General features: G+C 24.7%; 1 protein-coding gene across 2 annotated transcripts; it reads right to left on the bottom strand.

Moving 5' to 3' along the window:
- Positions 1 to 868: 868 nt before the first annotated feature.
- Positions 869 to 23,265, bottom strand: LOC145849932 (uncharacterized). 2 transcript variants are annotated; one of them, XM_082955052.1, is made up of 17 exons: positions 23,171 to 23,265; positions 18,588 to 18,721; positions 17,297 to 17,418; positions 16,418 to 16,559; positions 16,078 to 16,151; positions 15,601 to 15,707; positions 15,476 to 15,534; positions 15,282 to 15,417; positions 13,975 to 14,015; positions 11,622 to 11,722; positions 11,191 to 11,298; positions 9,434 to 9,566; positions 6,892 to 6,987; positions 6,643 to 6,753; positions 3,764 to 3,862; positions 3,478 to 3,631; positions 869 to 2,220 (listed from the first exon to the last, which is right to left on the bottom strand). In XM_082955052.1, the coding sequence occupies exons 1-17, from the start codon at positions 23,220 to 23,222 to the stop codon at positions 2,201 to 2,203; spliced, it is 1,689 nt and encodes a 562-aa protein (XP_082811178.1). In that variant the 5' UTR covers positions 23,223 to 23,265; the 3' UTR covers positions 869 to 2,200. The 2 variants fall into 2 exon arrangements, with proteins under 2 accessions (XP_082811178.1, XP_082811179.1); XM_082955053.1 differs by having other exon boundaries at positions 11,622 to 11,719.
- Positions 23,266 to 25,548: the final 2,283 nt, after the last annotated feature.

Here is a 25,548-nt window from a genome sequence, read left to right as displayed (position 1 = left end):
AATATTTATAAACAAAGATTTCAGATTAGAAATTAAAAAAGTTGGTTTTCAAAAGATTCCTTTTTCAAAACTAATTTGTTTTCGATGAATTTCTTTATATATTAGTAACGGACTAATTGTTAAAAATTGAAAAATATTGTTTAAAATTGAAGGAAAATATTTTTAGCGAAATAGTTAGTTTTTACATTTTGGATTGTGCTTTTCATAAAAATTTTTGGATCTTAATGACTTGATAACTAATATCTATGATATGTATAATATAATCATATTTAAAAATTTTCTTTGAACTTTGTCAAGTGGTAATAAGTGTCTGATAGCTAGTATTAAACATAAAACATTAACTTGTAAAGGTGGGTCCCCTATGCCTTAAGTAATTAATAAAATAGTTTTTTAATGTTTTAAAAAATTGTATCTTTTAAAATTTATTTTAAGCTTTAATACAAAGGCCAATATTTACTTTATTGAAAATAAATGTTGCATCCCCTACTGCTTTATACTCTCTATATATAATCAACTATATCTCAAGAGTTACTTTAGAATTTTTAAACGGTAAGAAGCAACTGGTAACTTACTTATCAGTTTTAAAAAAATACTTACGTATAAAAAAATATACTAAAAATTATTTAATCATATGGCTTTAACTGTTATAAATGATTTTCTAGTTTTAAGTTGAGCTTACATATTTATTGAAGAATTACTTTTACTAAGAGTCAAAATTAATAAAAAAACATTAAGGTATAACTTTGATAAAACGTACAACTCCTAGAAATTTTTTACAGGACGTGCCGAGTAGCTATGCACATCCCAACCCTCCCCTTCGTTGCGATGACAACGAGGATCATCAGGATGTAATAAAACACTATTAAAGCACTATTTTCAGTTTTTTATTAAAAAAAAATCACATAATTAGTAATTGTAAGGCAAGAAAAGATTGTTTTTTAAACAACACAAATATTTCATTAGCTCATCTTTAAACTAACGCGTTGACAGCTAGTTTTTTTTAACTACTAAATAAACTGGCAAAATTAAGTCATACAAATTTTTAATAAAAAAATTATTAACATGTTCTGATGGTTTTAAGTATTAGTTTCATTAAAGATCATTTAAAATGCATAAATTTCAGATTAAATTGAGTAGATAATAATTTATATTGATTTTTTTTGTATAAAATACTTCAACTCTAATAAATTTAATAGTAAATTGCAACAATTATTTTGAACTACATGAAAATATTATCTATAAAAGTCACCAATTATTGTAAACGTTTATAACAATCAAATAAAAAGTTACAACTTATAAAGATATGATTCTTCTAATAAAACAATATTTGTGGTCTTGGTCAGGGGTCGGCAGCCTTTTATAAGTCGCGGGCCAAATTATCTTCAAAAAAATACCGGGCCGCAGTTTTAAAAAATAGTTGTTATAATCAAATATGAAAATAGTATTTTAAACCAAATATATAATAAAATAAGCAATAATCAAGCACTAGTAATTAGTAATTATTTTAGTAATATCCTAATTGAAACTTTTGCGACAAAAACTTTTTTTTAAATATAAATTTTAGCTAAAAAGTACCTGGCAAACCAAAAACTTGCTTTGCGAGCCGCATTTAGCTCTTGGGTTACAGTTTGCCGACCCCTGGTCTAAGTCAATCTATTTATGAAGTTTAAGTTTAAGATATTTTTTTCAGTGTAATTTAGTGTAAAATAGTTTTTATTTTAGTAATACGTAAAAATATTAAACAACATTAGAAATATATAAAAATGCTAGACAAAAACAAACTCAATTCCATTTAAACAAAAATAAAATTTACATTTAAACTAAAATTTGACGTTTTTATGAGGTTTTTAACGAGGATGCACCAAAAGTTATTTCAAAGATTGAAATGTTACTTCATTGTTGAAAAATGGCAATTGAAACAATGATCATTTGAATAAAAATGAACAGAAGTATTTACTTTTTAAAGACTTTTAAGTACATTACAAACAAGAAATTTCATAATTACTGAAAAACACATTGATAAACTGTATACAAATCAAATTATGTTAAAACTCATACATAGTTACTGTATAAAAAACTTAGTATAATTCCAAATGAAAACAACAAGTCAAATTTATTACAACTGGGTTTTAAAAACTGCTTTGATCAACAACACCACATCATTTTTTTCTCCAATAACACCAATAACTTTTTTTTTTCATCAGAAAAGCTCCCTCTCCCCTAAAAAATATAAGTAGAGTCAGTTTGTGATAATTACTAAAAATATAAAACTAAAATTTTAAAAAAATTTAAATGTTTAAATTATAAAATAATAATTAAGGCTATCAGGGGGTAAATCATTTTTCTACAACGTAATCTTATTTTGTAGATTTTTAACTAAGCTACAAGTTGCTTTTTACAGATTTTTAATATTAAAAAAAAAGTGAGATATAGCTAGTTAAAGTTGAAGAGTAACTTATGGGATGAGATAATTAAAACGGTGAAAAAGTTCAAATCACTTTTTCTACGGGTTTTGAAATATTTAACTTAAGTTTTCAGTAAATGTTTGTTGCATTATTCAAAAAATTCTTACATGTAATTTTTTTGATTTTAAATACAAATTAGCCAGCCAGTGACATTAGTAACAAAATAAAAAGTAGTTCTATTTGTTTTCGTATATAAAACATGTTATTTCATGCTAAGATGACTATTAGTGATTACAAACCTTAAACCTAGTTACAGGGTTGCCACTCGTTTTTTCCAATTTTTTTCCAGGTTTTCCAAATTTCTTCCAGGTTTTTAAAATTACAAACTTTTGGGTCTATTTTTAGTTTTAACTTAATTTCTATATACGAAACTGTGTTAAATAGTATAAAAACATTGAAAACATACTGTAAAGTTACTTTAAATGTGTTTACAAATAAATAAATTTTTGATGATGACAAAAAAATTGTATTTATATGATAGATTTTTGTGTCAAATCGAAATTTTACTACTGAAAATATTAAAATTATTAAAAATTCTAGGTTTTTTCAGGTTTTTTGATAAAAATTCCAGATTTTTCCAGGTTTTTTTCAAAATTTCTCAAATTCCAGGTTTTTCCAGGTTATTTTTGCCTAATTTGTCAAATTACAGGATTTTCCATGATTCCAGGTAAAGTGGCAACCCTGTAGTCATTTAAAATAATTGATAATAAACTTTCTTGTTTCTCTAAATAATATGCAATACAGTCAAAAAATGGATACCTTTGATTATAAATTAATCAGCAGTTTAAAATCTTTCAAGAAGTTATCTCTACTTAAAATTAAAAAATAATATTTTTGTCTGGTAAGCTGTAGTTATTTTCACCTTATACTTTTAATGTAAACATAAATGAACATTTAACAACAGCGTTTAGAAGATATTTTGATATAAGGCTAAAATGTACCTAGTTGGAAATGTATTTTAAAATGAACTATTATAATAAGTAAGAACTAATAAAATTTTATAAATACATACCATTGTCTTGTTCACAACAAAGTATTAGATCTTCATCATCATAATCATCATCATCTTCTTGAATAGCAGATGAATTACTTGGATACAAGGGTTGATGTTTACAACACAACAATTTCAACTTATTATCATAACGTTCGAGCCTCATTGCTATTTGCTGAAAATATTTTAATAACATTATTAAAAATTTGGTTAATAATTAAATTAATCACTAAAAAATTAATTCATATCCATATGGAGAACCAATTAGCTTATTAACTTTTTAAACGTTAAAAACAAAAATGGTAACCTTGTAATTACAATAAGCATTTTCAACTTCTTTGTTTGTCATAGATTTGGTACCCTTTTCACTTGTTTGCATATAAGAGTCTTTACTACAATCGAAGGTCTGTAAATATTTTCAAACAAACTTAATTAATGGTATATACAAGCATCAAAAAGCATTACTTATTACTGTAAGCTGAGAAACTCAAAATAAAGTCAATATACTAGTAAATAATTTAAAATTATTAAGGAGTCTAGTACTATCAGAAAACCTTATAAAGAAGAGTTGTTTGAACTTATAGAAAAAAATTGTTTTAGAAAACCTTTAATCTAAAAATATAACAAAACACATTTCATTTTTATTTATTTAAGTACTTTTAAGTAAGGCTTATCTAAAAATGTATCTTACTAAATTAACGTCCTAGAGAAGCAAGCCATGTTTTTTACAAGTTGATCTTATTTACAGAGTTTTTACTTAGCTTTAAAACAGTACTTTTTTACTGTTTTAATAAACTCGAATTAGTTTTTGAGATTTGACCAGTCAAAGTCAGGCCGTATAATAAGTTCCTTATGGGAAGGGAAAACTAAAACAGCAAAAAAAGACTATTTCATTTAACATCTATCTTCTCCAACACTTTTCAAGCAATCTTCTTCAAACTTTTACAGTCTAATCTTTATACAATAAAAAAAATTCACTTTAGACTTTAAAAGATTTTAAGTAAAAATACCTTTTTTTTTTTGAAAAAAAAAAAGAATTTTTTTAATTTTTGTCCTAAAATTTTTATTATTTAAATTATTAAAATTCATAGTATTTTTTTTTTATAATGTAAGGAATATTTCCTGAAAGTTTGAGGTTTCTAGCTCAAAAAATAAAGGAGAAGATTTTTGTGATTTTTCAAATTTCTGAGAAAATTGACCCCAAAAAACTTGCGGTCCATACGTTTGTATCGGAAACTTTTTACAAAAATTACAATATCTCGAAAGTTAAATAAGAATTTTCAATTCTATAAAATCTGATTTATAGTTTATTTTAGATTCAAATAAGAACCAATGTAAATTAAAAAAAAAAGTCCTTTACTGCTTGATTGTAAGTAATATATCCAGCATTGACTTTTATTTTCTAAAGTAAGTTTTGATTAACTTCTACTAATTGAAAAAATATTTTTGATAAAAACAGCATAGATTTTTTTCTATAAGTAATTTTTAGGCCATAAGGGCCTAAAATTTATCAAGTTATTAAAAATTATTAAGTAATTTATGCTTCCACTAATGCCTTCAAAAAAATATTATAACCTCGGGAGGTAAATCACTTTTTTTTTAAGTTAGTCTTATTTTTCACATTAAAAACTAAGCTTCTAGTTGTTTTATACCATATCAATACAAAAGTTTCGAGCTAAAAAAAAGTTTCAAATTATTTTTTTTTCAGCACGCCCTACCAAAAGTACCACGTGTCTCCACAGGTTTCAATATAAACGAAATTGTGTTAGTACTTTATACAGGGTCCGTACGCAAAATTTTGCAATTTTAGACAGACATTTTCTTAACTTTGTTTTTTCGCATCAAGATGGGCTTATAGTCAGATTAAATTACGTAGCTTATAAGTTTCGTTTTAATGGCATAGCCAAAACTTGGTAAAAGGCACTGTGTTAAGTATTTAAAATTCCGTAAGACAGTAAGACTTAAATAATACAAATTTAAATTTAAATCCTACTGCCGGGGATATTTTAACACAAAACACAGTGTTTTTTACCAAGTCAGGCATAGCCAAATATTAACAGGACTTTTTGTACATTTTCTAAAATATTTTATAATATTGGCCACTGGAAAATATCATAAATAATTTGAGTAGCCAAAATTTGAATAGTCAATTAACTGCTAAAGACATATTTAAAGTCTACTTTCAGAATGCTAGCTTACAGAGTTCTGGGTAACAAAAACCAAATGATGTTTAAAAAGATACTTACAATAAAATAAGATATTCAAAATTAAACAAGGTAAATCTCAAACATATTTTCAAAATTCAGAAATTTTTCTGGCATTTGTGCTGAAAAATCCTGGCATTTGATTTTAGTAAAATTAAGGTTACTAAGACCAAATGCTTATCTAGAAATAAATTTACAATTTGATAGTCTTTTTAATAACAAATTAATTATCGAATTTATTTTAGAATCTCTTAACTTTTCAAGCTTTTGTACTGATTAATACGGAAAATTTTCCAATATAGCCTTAATTTTATTAAAAATAGAGCTAAAAACCAAACTTTTATAAGAATTAAGTTCATATTTTAAAAATGTACTCAAAAAAAAAACAGATTTTCAATTTTATTCTAGTAATCAACAAAATTTTAGGCATTTGAATTGAAAAAAACTTACATTTTGTAATATATGACACGAATGAAACATGTTTGTATTGTAAATATTAAGATATTCAAAATACACAAACTAACAGTTTGTTAATACAGATCCTAACAAACTAAATTCATTAGTATAAACAGTAATTGCAATAATTTACACAGTACTTTTCTATGTTTAACTGACGTACGTTTCTCTGTGTTTTACAACTTTCTTAGCTCCACATATTTCTGTATAAAATAAGTACTGCAAAAAAGAAAAGAAGATTAAGATTATGAATATGAGTATTTGTCAAAATATAAACCATATTTAGTTTATAGTTAGCATATATGGAAAATACACATATTCACCTCCTTTATATTCTATTCTTTTTTGTAGTACTTATTTTTAGCAGAACGCCGTGGAATTTTTTTTAATTGTTTAGCAGAGAGAAACTTGCATCACTTAAATAAAGAAAAATAATGTGAAAATAATTGTGATTAGTATACTGTAAATGTAAATTAATTATAACTACTTCGTGTTAAACTATAAAATAAATTTATTCAAAACTAACGTGTTTAAGCAATTCAGAAAAGCTATGTTTCAAGTTTTTACTTTTTCTTAAGTATTTGCATCTTATGTCCATCAAAGATGAGTGATGCTTATGAAGTTCTTCTAAAACTAACTGTGAGTAAAAACAAACATTTTAAAAGCTTATTTGTATAGATAATGAAAAAATACACAATTTTTACTATTTTCAACATGCTCTTTAAATTTTATTTTAATGAGATGGTGAATTTTTATGTAACACTGTTACACTTACTTGCAAATTTTTTATTTCATCCATTTTTCGCTTTCTGCACTTTTGGGCTGCGATCCTGTTTTTTCCCCTTCTACGTAATTCATTTATTGTGTTTAGCTATAAAAAAGGTAAGTCATATTAATTTCAAACCAAAACATAATACAATATTGTAAAGAATAGATTGATCTTCAGATCGAAAATCAAGTTGATCCAATTTTTTTAGAATTACATAAAAATTTATTGAAGAATATTCTGTGAACTTATATAATTTCTTTTTATGCGAGAATAAGAAATTCAATATGGTTAAAGGTAGAAGTAAACAAAAACCTTTTTTTACATAAAAAATACTGAAATAACTATATATTGCTCTAGTTTTTTTTAATAAATCTAAACTAATCTAAATATTTTCTAACTACTTTCTTTTATAAATTTAATATCGTTTAAGAAAGCGGCAATAATAAATTTAAAAAAAAATGTAAGTTATGATATGTTATATAAAACGCTGTGAAACATTATACACTTTTTTATTTAGAACCGAACTAAAAAGGTTTACTTTCAAAATAAGATACATTAAACATTATAAATTTACAATGAGAATTCCCTATATACTATACTATTTCATATTTTCACAGATGAATTTAAGATAATCATTGTAACTGTAAATATTAAGAACAGTATGATACTGGCATCTAATCAATAAAGTAATATTTCATTTAAACAAAACTTTAAAATGTTTGAAATACTGTTAATACTAGGATGCGTACGAAAACTTATTGTTTCACTTACCATTTAAGTATTTTATTGGTATCAAAACTGAAATTGTTATTTTTCAGTACACTAAAACAATTAAATCGTACTTTTGATTTATTTTGAATTAAATACTTAACTTTGTTTTTTTTTTGAAAGTTTTGTTTAGAAAATGAATTTTGTATGAATAATTATTAATGAAAGACATTGGTTTCAATTGTGAAGTAAACAAATACTAACACAGTTCCCGGTTAAATAAAAAAAATACTAATTAAGTAATTTTTTAACTTCAGCTTTTAATTTTTTGTTAACTTAAATATATACATAATAATTTTCTTAATTAGCCGGATTTTTTTTTGTCGAAAATATGTGTACTATACTATTTAAACTTATTTACTAGTTTTCAAAGTTTACAAAATAAAATTAAAAATGGGGTATCCAGTCCACCTTGTTTTTTACAAGTTGATCTTACTTTGTAGAGTTTTATAAGCTTAACATAATCTAAAGTAAATTTTTAGATAATAGGGATCAATGTCAGAGAGTTTAATGTATTCATGTAAGGCTAAATCAAAAGACGAAATAAGATTATTTCATTAAAAACTGACCTTAATCATAATTTTTGACCAATCTTATTCAAATTTATAAAGTCTGTTACAAGTGTTTTACTTGGGAGCAGGGACTAGCTAACTCAAAAAAGTTACGTATCTGCAAATATTTAAACATTTGAAATAACACGTCCTAGCGGGAACACAGCAACTTAAACTACCTCTAATGTTATTGAATTTAATCTGAAAATATGCAGTTATGTTAATACATCAAAAATGGAATGTTGAAGTACGAGTGATAACTGTATACAAGGCAATTTATTTTGCTCCACACCCCCTATGACTCTTTATGTCATGTCACTTATGTAAACCCAGAAAACATTAAATCAAATAAGTATACAAAAATCACCATTTAACTCAAAAATATTTATACTGTTTTCAAAATCAAACATAAGTAGTCAATAGTAACAACAAGTTATGCAAATTTTTGTAACATAAAATTGTATGAATTTGACTTTTGAAACTACAGCTTCCATTAGAATCAATTTTGCAATGCAGCTTTTTGAAAAATTAAAGCTTTAACGCGCTAAATATTACAATTTGGATGTATTAAATTCGTTTATTTTTTACGACACTAAAAATGCTAAAGAGTACATATATGTCAAAATTATCTCTCAGGAGTGCATAACTAAGTATAAATAAATACTATAAGCTAAGAAAGCAGAGTCTTTTCAAGCTGAAATAAAAGCAAAATTTTTCGCAATTAAGTATACGTTTCTGTAGATTTGCAGAGAAACGTACCAAGCTACGTCCCTGCTTGGGAGTATTTTTAAATTGAAAAATAAAAGTTTTTTAAACCACCTTTTTTCGGCGAATTTATCTAAATGTTTTATGTTTCTAAAATTGAAAAAGTTTACTTGTCGTTTTTTTAAAAGTAGTTAATGAATATTTCTGGAAAAATCAAGTCTCTCAATTAAAAAAACAAAAAAGGAGATACAATTTTTCTGTGAATTTAAAATTCTCAGAGAAAATAACTGTCATTAGGTTTACATCGTAAAATTTTTATAAAAAATACTATACCTTAAAATTTTTTTAAATTAATAATTGATTAATATAAAATTTGTTAAAACTAACTTTTAGTTTCTACTTTAAGCTTTCATATACGACCTAATGTTAGTTTTTGTGAATTATCATTGCATAAAGCTTTATAATTTTTGGATGGCTTGTAAGAATCTTAAATTTCTAAAATAAAATTAAGTAAATGAAAAAACTTGTTTTTGAGTAAGTTTTGGGTGCATGTTTAAAAGATCCTGCAGCTCACTTCGACTCGATTTGGTAATTTCATCATACGTAAATGGAAGTATTACATTCGTGCAATTTTTGTTTATTGTGTCCAGTTTGTTACTGTAGATTTATTGTTGTGGTTTTTTTTTTTTTTGATTATCAAACATTAACTAAGCAACGGTGACTAAGTATAATAACTAAAATTTTAACATACAAAATCATTGACTAGCTTTAAACTTAGGTATATCATTCAGAACTTACCAAAAACAATATATACGTATTGTTTAAAATGTAAGTTGTGGTCATACTCAGTGGTTTTATAATTATTTCGTTAAGTTTTATCTTAGCTAACTAACACCTTTTACCCTTTAACAAAATTCAAAGAAAATTTTAAAATGTCAGGGACCAAAATTGTGAGTTCAACAAGTTTCTTATAAAAGACGTGAACTAAAAAGGTAAGAAATACTAGTTTACTTTGAATCTATATTCTTGTTAATTAAATTTCTCAAAAATCATTTAAATAATCATTTTAAAATACAAGCAGGATTTTTTTTTTCGAAAACAAGTACTTTTTTGAAAGTTTTTTTTGGTAGTTTTATACCTTTTTTCGATACTTTATAAATTCATACATGTAATGTTTATAAACAACTTAAGAAGTGTGACTTTGAAATTTGGGCTTTAGCTCAAAAAATTAAAAAGTAGATATAATTTTGTAAACTTCCAACTTTTGAAAATATTTACAATAAAAAACTACTAGTCCATACGTTTGTATCATATACCTATACGTTTTGTAAGTTTACGTCCACTTGGCCCTTGTTACCTGGTGCTTAAAATCATAATTTAATAACGTTTTCGACTCCAAGATGAACTATCAGCAATTTTATTGACAGGAAAGCAGTATAATAAATTATAGTTTGTTCTTTAGATTTTCATGTATGATACCATGTTATTTTAATTTTTTAAATACCTTGTGGCCCCCTAGGAACTTGAAACTTTTATGACATTTCAAATTTAAACTCGTCTAATAAATAACTATTCAAATAAAAAATTATTTTATTCTTTTTTTTTTTTTGCTAAATTTGAAATTATTATATAAATCATATTTAAAACTATGCAGGTGATTTATATATATTTATTTCTGGTATTTACTTAATACAACTACAATAAGTAAAATTTTACAATTAAAGAAAAAGAGTTAGTTTTTTTAAATCTTTATATTTTTAATTTCTTTTTAGAAATAAACTTTCTAACAGTGCAAAGAAGTAACTTAAAAGCAGCTACAACGTCATTTCTATAGTAAAGGTTTTGAAATTTAAAGATTAATTCTTTGCTGATTGGTATTTAGCTCTAAAACACGGTTACAACTACTTAAATCAAAAAAATCAGCCTTTGACCAAAAACTAATCTGAGTTAGTGATTTTTTTTAAATTAAGTAGTAAGAGACCAAAAATTCAAAAAAATACTGTTCACAAGCTTGGATACATACATCACTAAAAGAATATATTTCCAAGTCATAAAAACTAGCCTGATATTAAAAAAATATCAAAACTAGCTTGATTGACCTATTAAAAGATTAAATTGATAAAATTAGTGATAAAGATATTGAAGGTTTTTCACTTGTTTGTAAAAAAAAAATAAGTTTCATAAATTTTAAATACAAACTATAAAACAAATAATAAGAATTTAGGTAATACAAAACGTAAAGTTTAGATAATTAGTCAACCCAATTTATCATTAAACTTACTTAACATTACTGTTTAATATATTGCAAATTTCAGGCATAACATGACTTCTTGCACTTGTGTCTCTAAAAGATATACAAGTTGTAGTTTCCATACTACTTTTTTCCCTTCTGTAAAATTCTAATTATAATTGTGAAGAGTGTAAAATTTAAACATTCTACTTCACTAAATAAAACATATTTAAAATTCAAAAAATTTTGCTTGTATCAAATAAAGTATTTAAAATTATCTTTAAGAAAATTTGGAAAGATTATAAGTCAGAACTTAATCAATAAAAAGTTTTTAAATATTATAAGACTAAACGTCAACACTGAAATATTACTTTGAAAACGCAAATATTCTAAAAATAGTACTAGTAAACAAAAGTTGTAATACTTTATTAATTAAATATCAAATTGAAAGACTACATCTAAAAACTAAAAATAGAACTAACATGCTATTTGGTACAGTCTTAACTTTGTTATCTTCGAGAGGTAAATATTTTTGACTTTGGTGCTTATCGATCGACACAGAACTATTTATTTCCAAAGGCTTCTATTAATAAGCTTAAGATAAACTAATATATCAAATTATTATATATCAAAAGTCCAATATATCAAATTTATGACATTAAGAATATCAAAGTCATTAATGAAAACAGACTTTTGTTTAACATTTCAGTCGACAATGTTTTGTTAAAAAGTTTAGTTAAAATACTAATTTAGCACTCATTATTTTGTTATAAATACAATATCTAATGTTATATAATTAGCTTTTTTGATTAGTATAAAAAATTTAAAACTATTGATGATTTGAATATTAAGAAAAATAATTAGTATATAAAAATTTAATTAGTATAAAAATCATAATAAGATGTAACGTTAAAAGGCGTTAAATCCTGGAGATCCTGATAAGCTAAGCTTATTGGAATATATACCACAGATGTTTTTGTGTCAAAACTTTATTCCGACTAACGGCGTTTCAATACTCTCAAAAAAATTTAAGAACAGAACTACGGAGTCTAAAAAAAGCTCTAAGAATAGTTTATATGCTCTAAGAATCAGACTAGTCTTTTTTGAGACTCCGTAGATCTGTTCTTAAACTTATTTGAGAGTAATGAAACGCCGTTAGTCGGAATAAAGTTTTGACACGAAAACATCTGTGGTTAGTATAAAAATCTGTATTTTTCAACTAGTGTTTAAAAATATAAGTTGCTAATAACGTTTGCTAATAGAAAATCCAAAAAAAACAAGTTGGTTAATAAACAACAAAAACTAAAAAAATATTAATATATAGCTTTACCTTAAAATTAATAACTAAAAAAAATAATATTTCTAGAAAAAAAATTCTAATTTCAAAATAACATTTTTTTGTTATTGTATAAAGATTAGACTGAAAGTTTGAAGAAGATTGCTTGAAAAATTTAGGAGGAGATAGATTTTAAATAAAATAGTCTTTTTTCGCTGTTTTAGTTTTTCCTTCCCATTGGGAACCTATTATGCGGCCCGACTTCAACTGGTCATATCTCAAAAAATAGTTCGAATTTTTTAAATCGATAAAAAGCATCTTGAAGCTTAGAATAAACTATATAAAATAACATCAACTTTTAAAAATTGTGGCTTACCCCCCCCCCCCCCTATGGCCTTAATTTGTTTAATAATACATACATTTATATACGTTTGCATCTATATTTATAGAAACTACCATTTATCTGCTTTTCTTAATCTTATATTCTTTGAACAACATAAACTTTTTTTTTTATCTTCATAAAATTGTGATAGCCATAGCACAGAGAAACGTCGTTAGTTTTTAATAAATTAAGTACTTGTTAATTCAGCTTGGTAATTTTTTTATTAATTTTTTGGTTGTTTTTAAATAAAATTATTACATATTGATATAATTTCATTTCAAAATTAATAAAAATTCTAAACCAACATAAAACCTATAAACCGTGAAAGAAGTATTTGATCTCATTTTAAAGTGTATGTTAAAATTATAACAAAATTTTCATATTTAAAACTGTTGAATTTAAGAAGCAGTTTATAAATCTATGAAAATCAATACTTTTAACTGATAAAAAACTATTTTACTTTGCTATGTTTTATCTCTAAAAAAATTGTTAATACTACATATATCTAAACTGGGTAGCTGTCAAATTTGCACGAGCGTACAAAATTGCACGAAGATAAAATTGCACGAAGATAAAAATTCACGAAGATAAAAATTCACGAAGATAAAAATTCACGACGACACTTTTGCACAAAGTCACTTTTGCACGAAGTCACTTTTGCACGAAGTCACTTTTGCACTAAGTCACTTTTGCACGGGTTGAAGTTTATTTTATTTCTTTTTTTTTTTTTCATTTTATTTTTTTTTTCTTATTTTTTTTACTATCATTGTTACCCCTAACCCTTACCTTCAGTCAGTAACTTTTTTTCTTTTTTTTTTGTTTTATTAATTTATCTTTAAGTTTTTTGTAATGTCTTATTTTCTGTTTTTTTACTCTTGTGCATAAATGACCCTCCGTGCAAAATTTTAACTCGTACAAAATTGACCCTTAGTGCCAAACTGTCTTTGTTTAATTTTGTCCCCTCGCGCAAATTTGTCTTCGTGCAAAAGTATCTTTGTGCAATTTTGTGCCCTCGTGCAATTTTGACCCGTTCCCATCTAAACTGTACAAAAGTTAGTGCAAAAAAATATCAAAGTATAATATTTAAAATTTGAAAAATATGTAAAATATATTTATCCAAATTTTGTTTTAATACAATAGAAAAACTAAATTCATGAAGCTAAAAACTATAACTCACATATTTTTCTTTTGATGCAGGCTTATTGCTTTCTAACATGCCTGTAAAAATAAACTCAGTTTCTTAATAGTATAACTCTCACCATATTTAAACTCGTGCATAGTTAGCACAAAGTTCAAAATAATGTCTTACAATTAGAAAATGTTGTAGGTAAAAAAGAACAAAATTTATGCAACTGAAAGGAAAATGCAAGGTCTAAGGCATTTGCTTACTAACTAATGTCATGTATAAAGCGACAGATAGGACAATGGAGGGCAATAAACAGTACGCTTGGTAATTGGGTAATTTCAAAACAGATACATAACGAATAAATATTTTTACAATAACAAAAAATAAAACATTTTCGAAATAAAATTGGATTTAAAAGACATAAGTGTAGGTTTTAATATAAGCCTGGTAAATTTAATTCGAACAGAAATAATATACTCTTTGAAACATGAAACAAAACGAAATTGCAAAATAAATGAATTTAAGGGCTGGATAAAAGATAAGGACATTACAGTAATTTACAGCACTTTTCTAACTCTTATTTTGATAATTTTAAATACTTAAGCCATTCTAGTGTATCTGCTTAAAACTAATCAAATTAACAACATACTAGTGCGTATTTTTTTTTATATTTACGTTATTATAATTTATGTAGTTTTTTAGTATACTAATTAAACACTGTCCTAATTTTAAAAGCCTGTAAAAACAATTGCTTCATATACTTACTACCTACAATTATTGTAAAGGGCATTTATTTTTTTACATTTACATAACAAAAAATTGTATATAAAATTTATTTAAGATAATATTTACTACAAAATTAAAATGATAACAACAAGACTTAAGTTTTGCTTTCTGGCTTACGCAGTAGATTTTTCAAAGTAAAGATATATTTCCAGCTTTACAAACAAACATGTAATAACAACAAACATTAAGAAGAAATTTTGGAATAAGTATAAAATATGATATGATGTCTGGTTGCGTGGTCACCCTGCTATTAACTTCAAATCATTAATTTCTAAATTCTCTTAAAACTTTTTGATATTTAAGAAGAGGCCTCAAACCAGTTTTTACTTGTTTCAGAATCATATTTACCAAGATGCGCATCCATTTTAAGTAATAAATAGTATTATAATTAAAAATAATAATTTTCTATCTAGTTTACATTTGTTAGCATATGCCTCTACTCAAATAAAAATAATTGAAACTAATAAAAGTAAATACATCTCATTTCTTTACAAAACCAGGTTGTTTTAGCAAATTCAGCATGCATATATAATATTTAGATTTAATTACTTAACTACTAAAAAATAACTTACAGCAATTACGAATGTTACAAGGAAACTGTGTCGTACTAGAAGATGAACTATTTGTAAATCTTAAATTAGCAATTGCAGGACAGTTAGTTGAAGGTACACCAGAAGTGGAAGAGTTATTTAATTTTTCTACCCCGTCCTAAAATAAAGCAAGGCTAAATTCTTATTAAAACAGTAACCATAATTATTTTATATACCTTTGTTAGATCAATAACGTTGTTTTGATAACACTTAGTAACTGAGTTCATTTGGCTGTCTAGAAAAAAATAAATATAAAATTACAAAACTAAATACTATTTTGATAAGAAGCAATTTCATTTACTTGGACTGTATCCGTTCAGTTTACATTTATCACTTCCAAAAGAATTGTTTAGTTTAGGTGAAGAGTAGAAGTTTTGCGTGACGTCCTGGTGATTATTGCCTTCACAACTTTTTTATATAACATTATGATTAGTTGGTACTATATAATTTATAAAGTTAAGACCTACTTTTAGTAATATAACTTTCCTTTAAAATTTATGTGGATAATTTTTCATTTATTATACAATACAACTTTTAATACTATTGCATTATTTAATAATATATTATTTAGTGTAACTATTTAGTGTAACTATTTACATGTCATTTAAAAGAAGTATTTTAAAAACTTTAATTAAGTTACTATTAAAATAATTAACTTTAATTGTTATTATTATACACTTAATTATCTAATTTTTAGCATAATAAAGTATTATTTTACAAGACTAAGCTAATATTTTTTATTAGCCAAAGTTTCAGCAATTTATAGAGAAAATATTACCTTTTGAAATTGGTTTTTGAAGCTTTAGAGGGAATTGCATGCCTATTGTGCTCTTCTGTACTAGTAAACAGTTTCTGCAGATAATATTTGATATTAATTTAAGTTTTAAAAATAATCTCAACATAATTAACTCTTTAAACTTCTATAATTATACTATACTCTCAAAAATAAACTAAAAGTAAACGTTAAATTTGTGTACAATATACAATTTTAAAACAAGTCTGTTTTTTTATGAATATTTTTTCTAGTTAATAATTATAGAAGTCGTTTTTTTTTATAGAAAATATATCATAAAAATATCATTTATGGCTCAACTTTTTTCTATAAAAAATAAAATTACCTGTTGGATATGACTGATGCATGCTAATTCAATATTTTTCATATCCAAAATTTTAACAGCATAAAAAATTTCAGATACATTTCTTTTTGAGATGGTCAATTTTGATGTGTAGGCAAAATCAAGTATACACTCTAATGCTAATCTTAAAAACGATTAAAACACTTATTTGAGCTTTTATACTTAAGCTACTAATATGATTTCTAACAATATAAATATTTTTATATATCAGTAAAGTCCATAGAAGAGTCCAACAATTTAAAAAAATTACATTGGCTCATAAATTAAAATTCTTAGTATTAATTATCAATAAAAAGTTTCGATTATTTTTTGAGATACAGTCAGTGTTGTAAAAAATTACTAACAAAAAATCATTGAACTTTTTTCAAGTCAAACTTCTCAAAAATCTAATAATTTACAAAAAAAATATATAAACTTTATTTTATTTTTCAATCTTCTATTAAGGTATTTTTTATCAATAATATGATAATCAATAAAAAATTTTATATAGTATTTATTACATCAAAACATAGGAAGGCCTTTACTTATTTAAAGTATTAAAAATAATTTTGTATATAAAACAGCATTTAAATTCAAAGTTTAACTCCATAAAATAATTCATTGGAAAAAAAATGCTAAAAAATCTACTGATTGTTAACACATAATATAATTGAAAAAACAAAAGTAGTTGTTGTATAATTTTTTCTAAAGTCATTGATTAATTTTTATACAAAAATAAAAAACTACAAGTGTTTTTAAAAACTAATTTAGGTTAATTTTTTTTTCTATAAAAAGTTTGCTACTGTACTAAAACTCTAAATACTTAATCACTTTATTTTTACTAAAGTTACAGTAATAATATAATATTGTCTAAAAACTTACTTTGAAACATTGCTTAATTCTAAGACTATGTTATGACGTAAGTTTTCAGGATCCATTATGACTTTGTTAAAATAAGAGCTACATGATGCAAGAACTGCTCTATGTGCTTTAACTTGTGTGCCCTGTTGTTTAATTTGCCTACTATTGAAAAACCTTATGAAATATAAAAGTAAAAAACCGACTGTTTTAACTTAATTATTACATATAACCAAAAAAAATTACTACCTAAAGTTTAACATAGAATAAAATTTTAATTATTTCATTAGATATATTTATCTCCGCATTATAAATTATTGAAGCTTAAGAATTTCTGAAACATTGTTTGGCATTAATCAAATAAAAACTTATCTTGCATAACCATATTACTTAGCATACTAAAAGTTCCTTTAAATTTATTTTTAAAGTCATTGGGGGGTCATCAAGATCTTTTTATTAAAATTAACATTTGCTTTTAAACAAAACTCTTAAAATAAATTATAAATCTGTTTTTATACAATGTAAAAATTTCAATTAACTTTTGATATAAAATCATATGATTTTTGGTACATACCAGGGATGTAGCTTGTTCAAAAATATTATTAAGCTGCAAATCTCAAAAAAATCGATACAATTGTAAATTTAACTAAAACAAACAAACTAACAATTCCCTAACTTTTCCTTACAAAAACCACAAATGTTTATATAGAAAGAAATTTATCATTAAATTATATATTCAAAAAACTATAATTCTCAAATGTCTTAAAAAATAAAATAAAACTTTAGAGAACTTGTACTAGCAAATTCTGACATTTAAATTTTAGTAACATTTAGGGAATAGAAATCATATGATTTTAATTTAAAATCTAATAATCTACCCAAAAATAATAATTTTTAACCTTTTTTATTCAGAAATTTTCAATTTTTATAACTATTAAAAACTGATAATTTTTAAATAATACATTATTGATACAAATATTGATTGTTGAAAAACAATTAAAGGTCTCTACTTTGTAAAAAAATATTTTTTATAGTTTATTTAAAGTCTTTGAGCAAAACTTAGTATGCTAAATAAATTTTTGAAAAATTAAATTAAAAAATATTGTATGTCTTACAAATATTCCTAAAAATAAGGTTAATTGACAAATAATTTAACCTAAAACGTTTAAAGTTACTAGTACTAACTAGTTACTCTTGAAAAAAAAAAGCTTGTTGTGCTTAAAGCTGAGATTTCGTACAGTTTAAAAAATAAAACTTGGTAATGAACCTTGATAAATATTTCAAAACCTTAAAATTTGATAAATTAATGTTTTACCTGAACAACAAGGGTCATATCACAAAGAATTCCACGTTTTCTTTGTTCATTCATACTAGACAATAAACTTTTTTGGTGTTCATTAGACTCATACACATATTGAGTTTGAACATCACAGTGATAGGGAAGTTTACCTGTACAGTGTGTTTTTTAGTAAAGAAGTTTTATTTGACAGCATTTAAAATTTAAGTTTTAAAAAAAGTTCAAAATTTTTAACTGGATACAAAAAAGATGACAATAGTATTAGGTCAAAATTTGTAGTTTAATGCGAAGTTTCTATTTTATTAATTCTAGTTGTTAAAATATATATCAGTTAAGTCATTGTGCCCACCCTTATAAGCAAAAAACTAGCCAGAGTTAATAAAATTTAAACCTAAAAGAATAAAAGTCATGTACTTCAAGCATATTTTACTTTTATACAACTTTGAATAATTTTTTACGTGCATAACTTATTCAAAAAATATAACAAACACATTTAATTTTTAGTTAATTTAGTACTTTCAAGTAAAGCTTATCAAAAATTGTATCTTACTAAATTAAATCTTACGAAATTAAATAAAATTATATTGTAGTTAGAACATTAAAGTTTAAAAAAATTAAGAATGACCTAATAATCAATTATAGACTTGAAAAATTAATTAGATGCTAATAAAACAACTTTGCTGTATAAGTAAAACTTGTTAGATAAAAATCAAACTACTGAACTATGAATCAGCAATAAAAACTAACAATAAAATTAAAAGAAAACACTTATAAACTAAGGAACCAATTAATATAAAATTAAGAATACAACATTTAAAAATTTTTATTCTGATATATGAACTTTATCTGCTTACATAAAATGGACCTTAAAGATTGAATGCATAATCTTTAAGTACTTCTTTAATTTGTAATATTATTTCTATTGTTAGTTTTTATTGCTGGTTCATTTTAGTTTGATTTTAATCTAACAAGTTTCATTAGTACAGTAATTTTGTTTAATATAAGCATCTAGTTAACTTTTCAGGTCTGTATTTGATCATTAAATATTTTTTTATTTTTTTAAACTTTAATGTTCTAACTACAATAAAATCTTTATTCAGTTTATTTTAGTAAGATACAATTTTTGATAAGCCTTACTTGAAAGTAATAATAATAAATTAAATGTGTTTGTTAAATTTTTTTTGTAAAGCAACTTTATATTGCATGTTTTTTAATTCTAATTCATTAGTTGACAGTTATACATGCTTACAAATCTTAAAATTTCAAAATAAAAAGAAATGTTACTGATATTAGATAAAAAAATTAGACTTAAAAGTTTATATTTCACATTTATACAATTGCACAGTATGGTGCATCTGTTGCCACTCAAAAATGAAAAAAGTTTATTAGTGCTTAGCCCATTTTTTGTGCAAGGCAAATCACATTTTAAGACAGCACAAAAAAAAAAGCTTCCCAACTGTTTGCATGTTAGCGCAAAACACTTTTGAAAATTTTGGTTTATATCAGTATATTTGAAAAAGGTCATTTTTTGTATTTAAAATAAGTTTTAGAATATATTAATACTAATCTAAAGCTTGAAGTAAAAACTACAAGCCAGTTTTTATAGAATTAAAAAATCTTATTAAATTTTTGAGACATTGTAATTTTTTTTAAAAGTTTCTGATACAAACATATGGACCCCAAATGTTATATTTTCAGCCGCTTATTGCTTGATAATGTTTTAATAAACAAAAGTACTAGTGAATTGAAAGCGTGTTATTTGTCCATTTTTAAGACAGTAGAAGCAATATTGTACTTTTTACAATAATTTTGTTATACTAATCTTAAAAGTTTTCCAAACATTTATACTGATTTTTATTGCTCTTAATTAATACAATAGACGCAAATAATCCTTGAGCATTGAACTTTTTTATTAAAATCAAAAGAAAAACAAATCACAATATTTTGTTTGTTTATAATTCGGAGTTTTGGTACTTCCTATCCTCCTTGATAGTGATTGCTTTGCTACGTATATTCAATAGTTTTGATACGTATCTTCAATAAAGTTACAGGACAGTTTAAGGGCATAGGGGGTTTAACATTTTTTTTACTAAAAATAACATTGATCTTATATGAAAGCTTGAAGTTCAAACTACAAGCCAGTTTTTAAAGAATTTAAAAATCTTATTAAACTTTTGAGACATTGTAATTTTTTTTTAAAGTTTCTGATACAAACATATGGACCCCAAATTTTTTGGGGTCAATTTTCTTGGAAGTTTAAAAAATCTAAAAATCTATCTTCTTCTTCATTTTTTGAGCTGGAGACCTCAAACTTTCAGAAAACGTTCCTTTTGTAGTTTAAAACACTTCAAATGTTGGAATTTTTTAAATATTAAAAAATTAAAATTTTGGACTAAAAAAACAAAAAACATAGGTGGTTTTTTTTAATAAAAATTTTATTTTTCAAAATTAAAAAAATCCTACATTTGATCTTTTTAAAATTTAATAATACAGTGTCTGTAAAAGATTGAAGGAGGAGATAGATTTTTAGTGAATCTTTTTTGGCGTTTTTAGTTGAGTCTTTCATTAGGAACCTATTGAGGTCACCAACTTTTGTTCATATTGTTCATATCTCAAAAATTACTTTGAATATTTTCAAGCGGTTAAAAATTTCTGATAGCTCAGATAAAACTCTATAAAATAAGATCAACATTTAAAAATCAAGGTGAACTACCCCTATGCCCTTAACACCCGTCATTGACTACACTCATGTGATAAACTACTTCTTTTGAATAATACTAGTCCATTGTTCTGGTGACTTAATAAAAAGAAATGACTGCAGTCTATGATTTAAAAAAAAAAAGCATGGAGTTACTTCCAAAAAAGTCTGCTAAATCTTGCTTCTCATTAGACCATACAGAACAATTAGGTAACTCATTGTTTTTTTGAAATGATCGGGGCTAATCCTAATTTATTTGGTGATTTAAAACATCAGGAACCTTAGTTTTGACTGATTGACTAGTAACATTCAAACAAACTTAAAGGAACTGGTTCTTCAACAAGATACCAAAATGGTACTTAATGGCACTTAACGCCAAGGTTGCACATAACTTATCAGTACTTATGTATTTTTGAAGTGTAATTAAAAGATCCAAGTTGTTGCCAAGAGCTGCTGAAGCTAGAGTAGAATTGATCCAATAGAGAAGATAGCAGTTTATGCAAAAATTAACAAAACGTTTCCGTTTTTTTAAACAAGTGGTGTCTAAAATTGTTTTCAATGAATTCTGTTTTGAAAGCAAAACTACTCTAAGAGCTCAAATGACTTTGCTCATCCATTTAGCTCTAGAAACAGCCCAAGGACGTTGAGAAGTGAAACTATATAATACAACTCCAATGTAAATTAAGTCTAGTTATCAGCCTCTTTATAGTCATCACGCAGACAAGGCAATTAAAGTTTTGATATTTTTGATAAATTTTAGAAGTAACTTCTAAATTCAAAACATAGTTTCCATCAAAATGTTGCAAGACATTTTACTAATGATTCTTAAAATTTTTAAGACATCTACATCAGGTGTTTTTGATTTTTCTATGGCTAAAGAGCTGAAAATTTTACTTAGTAGCAGCTCTAGAACAAGATACCTGCAAGCTAGCCAAAATATTTCCTTACCAAGACAATTTTGGAATGTCATACAAGAAGCTATCAAATGGGTAGCTATCAAATTTGCACAAGCCTACAAAATTGCATGAAGACACTTTTGCACTAGAGGATAAAGAAGCCGTTGCCCATTAACCTATAAAAATCTATAGCAATTATTTTCATTTTTAATAGACACATGTATATACCTGATTTAGCTTATATTCTTTATCCTCTAGTGCAAAAGTGTCTTTATGCAATTTTGAATGCTTGGCAAATTTGTCCCATTGTGCAATTTTGTAGGCTTGTGCAAATTTGATAGCTACCCAATTGAGTGTGTGCAGGACAACTTAGTGGTCTTATGTCAGCAAATGACCCTAGACTGATAACTAAATTAGAAGGATATGCAGTCATAAAAATTGCAAAAGGTGTCAAAAAAGCAGAATTTTTGCAACCTGTGTTTCCAGCTAAGCATAAACTTGTAATTTTGTAATAATACAGTCAGTGAGTGTGACTGTAGAAAGAGGAATGTGAAAGGTGTAGGTGACGATGTGATTAGAAGAGAAGTTCTTTGGACTGAGGATATCTTGTCTAAGTCATCATTTGATATAATTTATTTTGTTAGAAGTAAAAAATTTGGCGCCAACATGCCACAGTGAACAGCAATATAAAACTTTGCATAAGGCCAAAGCAACCATTGATCATCAACTTGGACCAATTAAAATTACTAAATGTGCAAATACAAGTTTGTATGGGTAACTGCTATAGCTGATACTGGTGCATAGTCAAGTATTTGGGGATGGAAAAACTTTCAGGATTCTGGTTTTGGTAAAAATGATTTAATACTGTATATATCAAAAATCAAGCTGACAATTAAACTCCAGTAAACATTGAAGGGGCTTCCAAAGCAATATACAAAACAAGAAACAATTAATAATAAAAAGGCTTAGGAATTTGATTACAAATTAATTAAGTAAAGTAAACCTACCTGCAAAACTTGTAGAACTTGAATTGAATGTTTCATTTGGATCTTCTCCCATATTTTTTTATTTTTAGCTTATAATATTTTAAATTAAATTAACTGAAGTAAGTAGTTTCTAATCAATTTTAATTATTAGTTGTACTGAACCATTTCTAAGTTTTTTTTTACTATTATTTTTTAGCATCAAAACAATTTTTGTTTAAAAACTGTAGTTGATAAGCTATTATCAGTTGTAAAATACTAAATTATAAATAACAATTACAATTATGATTTAAAAAGAAAAGTGGAGGCTCACAACTATAGTCAATGGATTGGTATGGGAAACATCTTTTGTTCATGAGCCTCACACCATATACATTGTAAATATTTTTGAAGAGCTTTAATTAAAACAGTATATAAAAATCAACTATAAAATAAACTTATTAAGAATTTAGTTTTTTCCTTTATTTAAATTTAATTACAAAATTAACACTAAAAGAAAAAAAGGTATGAAATATTTTTAAACCCATTTCTGGCAGTATTAACCACAGTATACTATGGCACAACACCGTCTCCTCCCTTATATTACAATTGTTATATCATGTAAGTATCTTTTCTTGTTGCCCTTTCTACAAAAGCAACCACTAAAATGAAATAAACAAAACAAAAAGAAAAATATTATGAATAAAGAACAAAAGAAAAATGTGTACACAACTAAGGTTAATGGATTGGTGTGGAAACCATTTGGTCATGACATGAGCTGTGCATCTTTTGCTTGTAACTAATATTTTGAGCTAACTTAAAAACAATAATGAAAATATAAAAAACTTAAATAGTAATTATATATAAATTAAAAAAGAAAAATTTCAAGTTTAAAATGGTAAGAATTTTTTTCAACCCATTAACCGCCAATATTGACCATGGAAACCATAGTCTACCACAGGCTCTACACAGTCTCCTCCTGGTAATAAAACACTTCAAAAATAGACTTTTTCACTAAAAATCTATCTTCTCCTACATTATTTGAGAATACTACCTCAAACTTTCAGGAAATGTTCCTTGCAATATTTAAAAAATTTAATTTAAAAGAATTTAAAAGAAAAAAAAAATTAATTATATAAAAAATAAACAAAAAAACTGTTTATTTTTGTTTAATTGTACTAAAATTATTATTTTTTAGTTTATAAAAATCTTGCTCCGACAGAAAATTTTTAAATATTGCAAGGGACATTTCCTGAAAATTTCAGGTAGTTATCTTAAAAAACGTAGAAGACAAGGAATCTATAGTATTATAACGTACTTCTTATCTTTTAAACATATAAAAATAAGCATGTGTATATTTTTTAACAGTAAAAACTCAAAAGACTCACCTTTTTCTTTGCAAAAACAAACAATCGTAAATTGTAGAGCATAACAAATTTTAAACAAAGTCTTTAGATCTTCTATCTATTCTAGGAAAAAACATACCTGTAAATGTACAACTAAATGTGAAAAAAAAAACTTAACAAACAAATCAGATAACAAATCTTACAACATAAGAAGCAAGTAAAAACTCGAAATGTAAACATTAACCAAATTTTATTAATTTTAATAATCATGTAACAACATACTGTTCAATTTATAGTTTTGCAAGGCCAAAAAAAAATTAATCCATATTGTCTATTAATCTTTGAAATATTAAAATGATTTTAGATTTATTGAAAACCAAAAAAAGTTCTGACTAGTTAGCTTATAGACTTATAATATTAATAGATTTTTTTTAAGGCAATACTCTTAAATCATTAACAATATTTAATAAAAACAAATACAAAACAAAAATAACTTGCTATTTTAAAAGTTGCCTAATATCCACACTAAATTGTCTTATAATTTAACAAATAAAACGAATTCTTACTTATAATAATATATTTGCTTGTGTTTCCTTACTAAACTCTAATTTTCGAATATTAAAACATGAGCATCCAAATAGCATAACGAAATACAAATATTTCTTATGATCATAATAAAGTTTTAATTTTGTGGTGTACACTAACTATACTTAAAAACACATAATTTTGTTTAATAATTCTAAAATATAATTTAGTTACGATGTCAAAATAAATTTGTAAATTATGAAGCTTGTTTGTAAAAAGAAAACTTTTAACTGATTTTTTCTTTATATTTGAGGATATATTGCAGTTTAACTTAAGTTTACGAAGTTGTTAGATTACATTATTTTACTTGTAGAATAATTTATGTGAACAGAACTTTTAATATATTTTTATATTATAAATCTAATATTAGGTTATGGTTAATAAGTTTTTTTATATGTTTTAAAATGATATTCTATTTAATTTTTTAGGTTTTGGTTCTTTCAACTTAAGATAATTAAAACCATTTTTATATAATTATTATCGTTTTTTTTC

Source organism: Thalia democratica, chromosome 2 (assembly GCF_965202585.1).
Source record: "Thalia democratica chromosome 2, ktThaDemo2.hap1.1, whole genome shotgun sequence".
Lineage (NCBI taxonomy): Eukaryota > Metazoa > Chordata > Thaliacea > Salpida > Salpidae > Thalia > Thalia democratica.
This window is presented reverse-complemented; position numbering and strand designations above follow the sequence as displayed.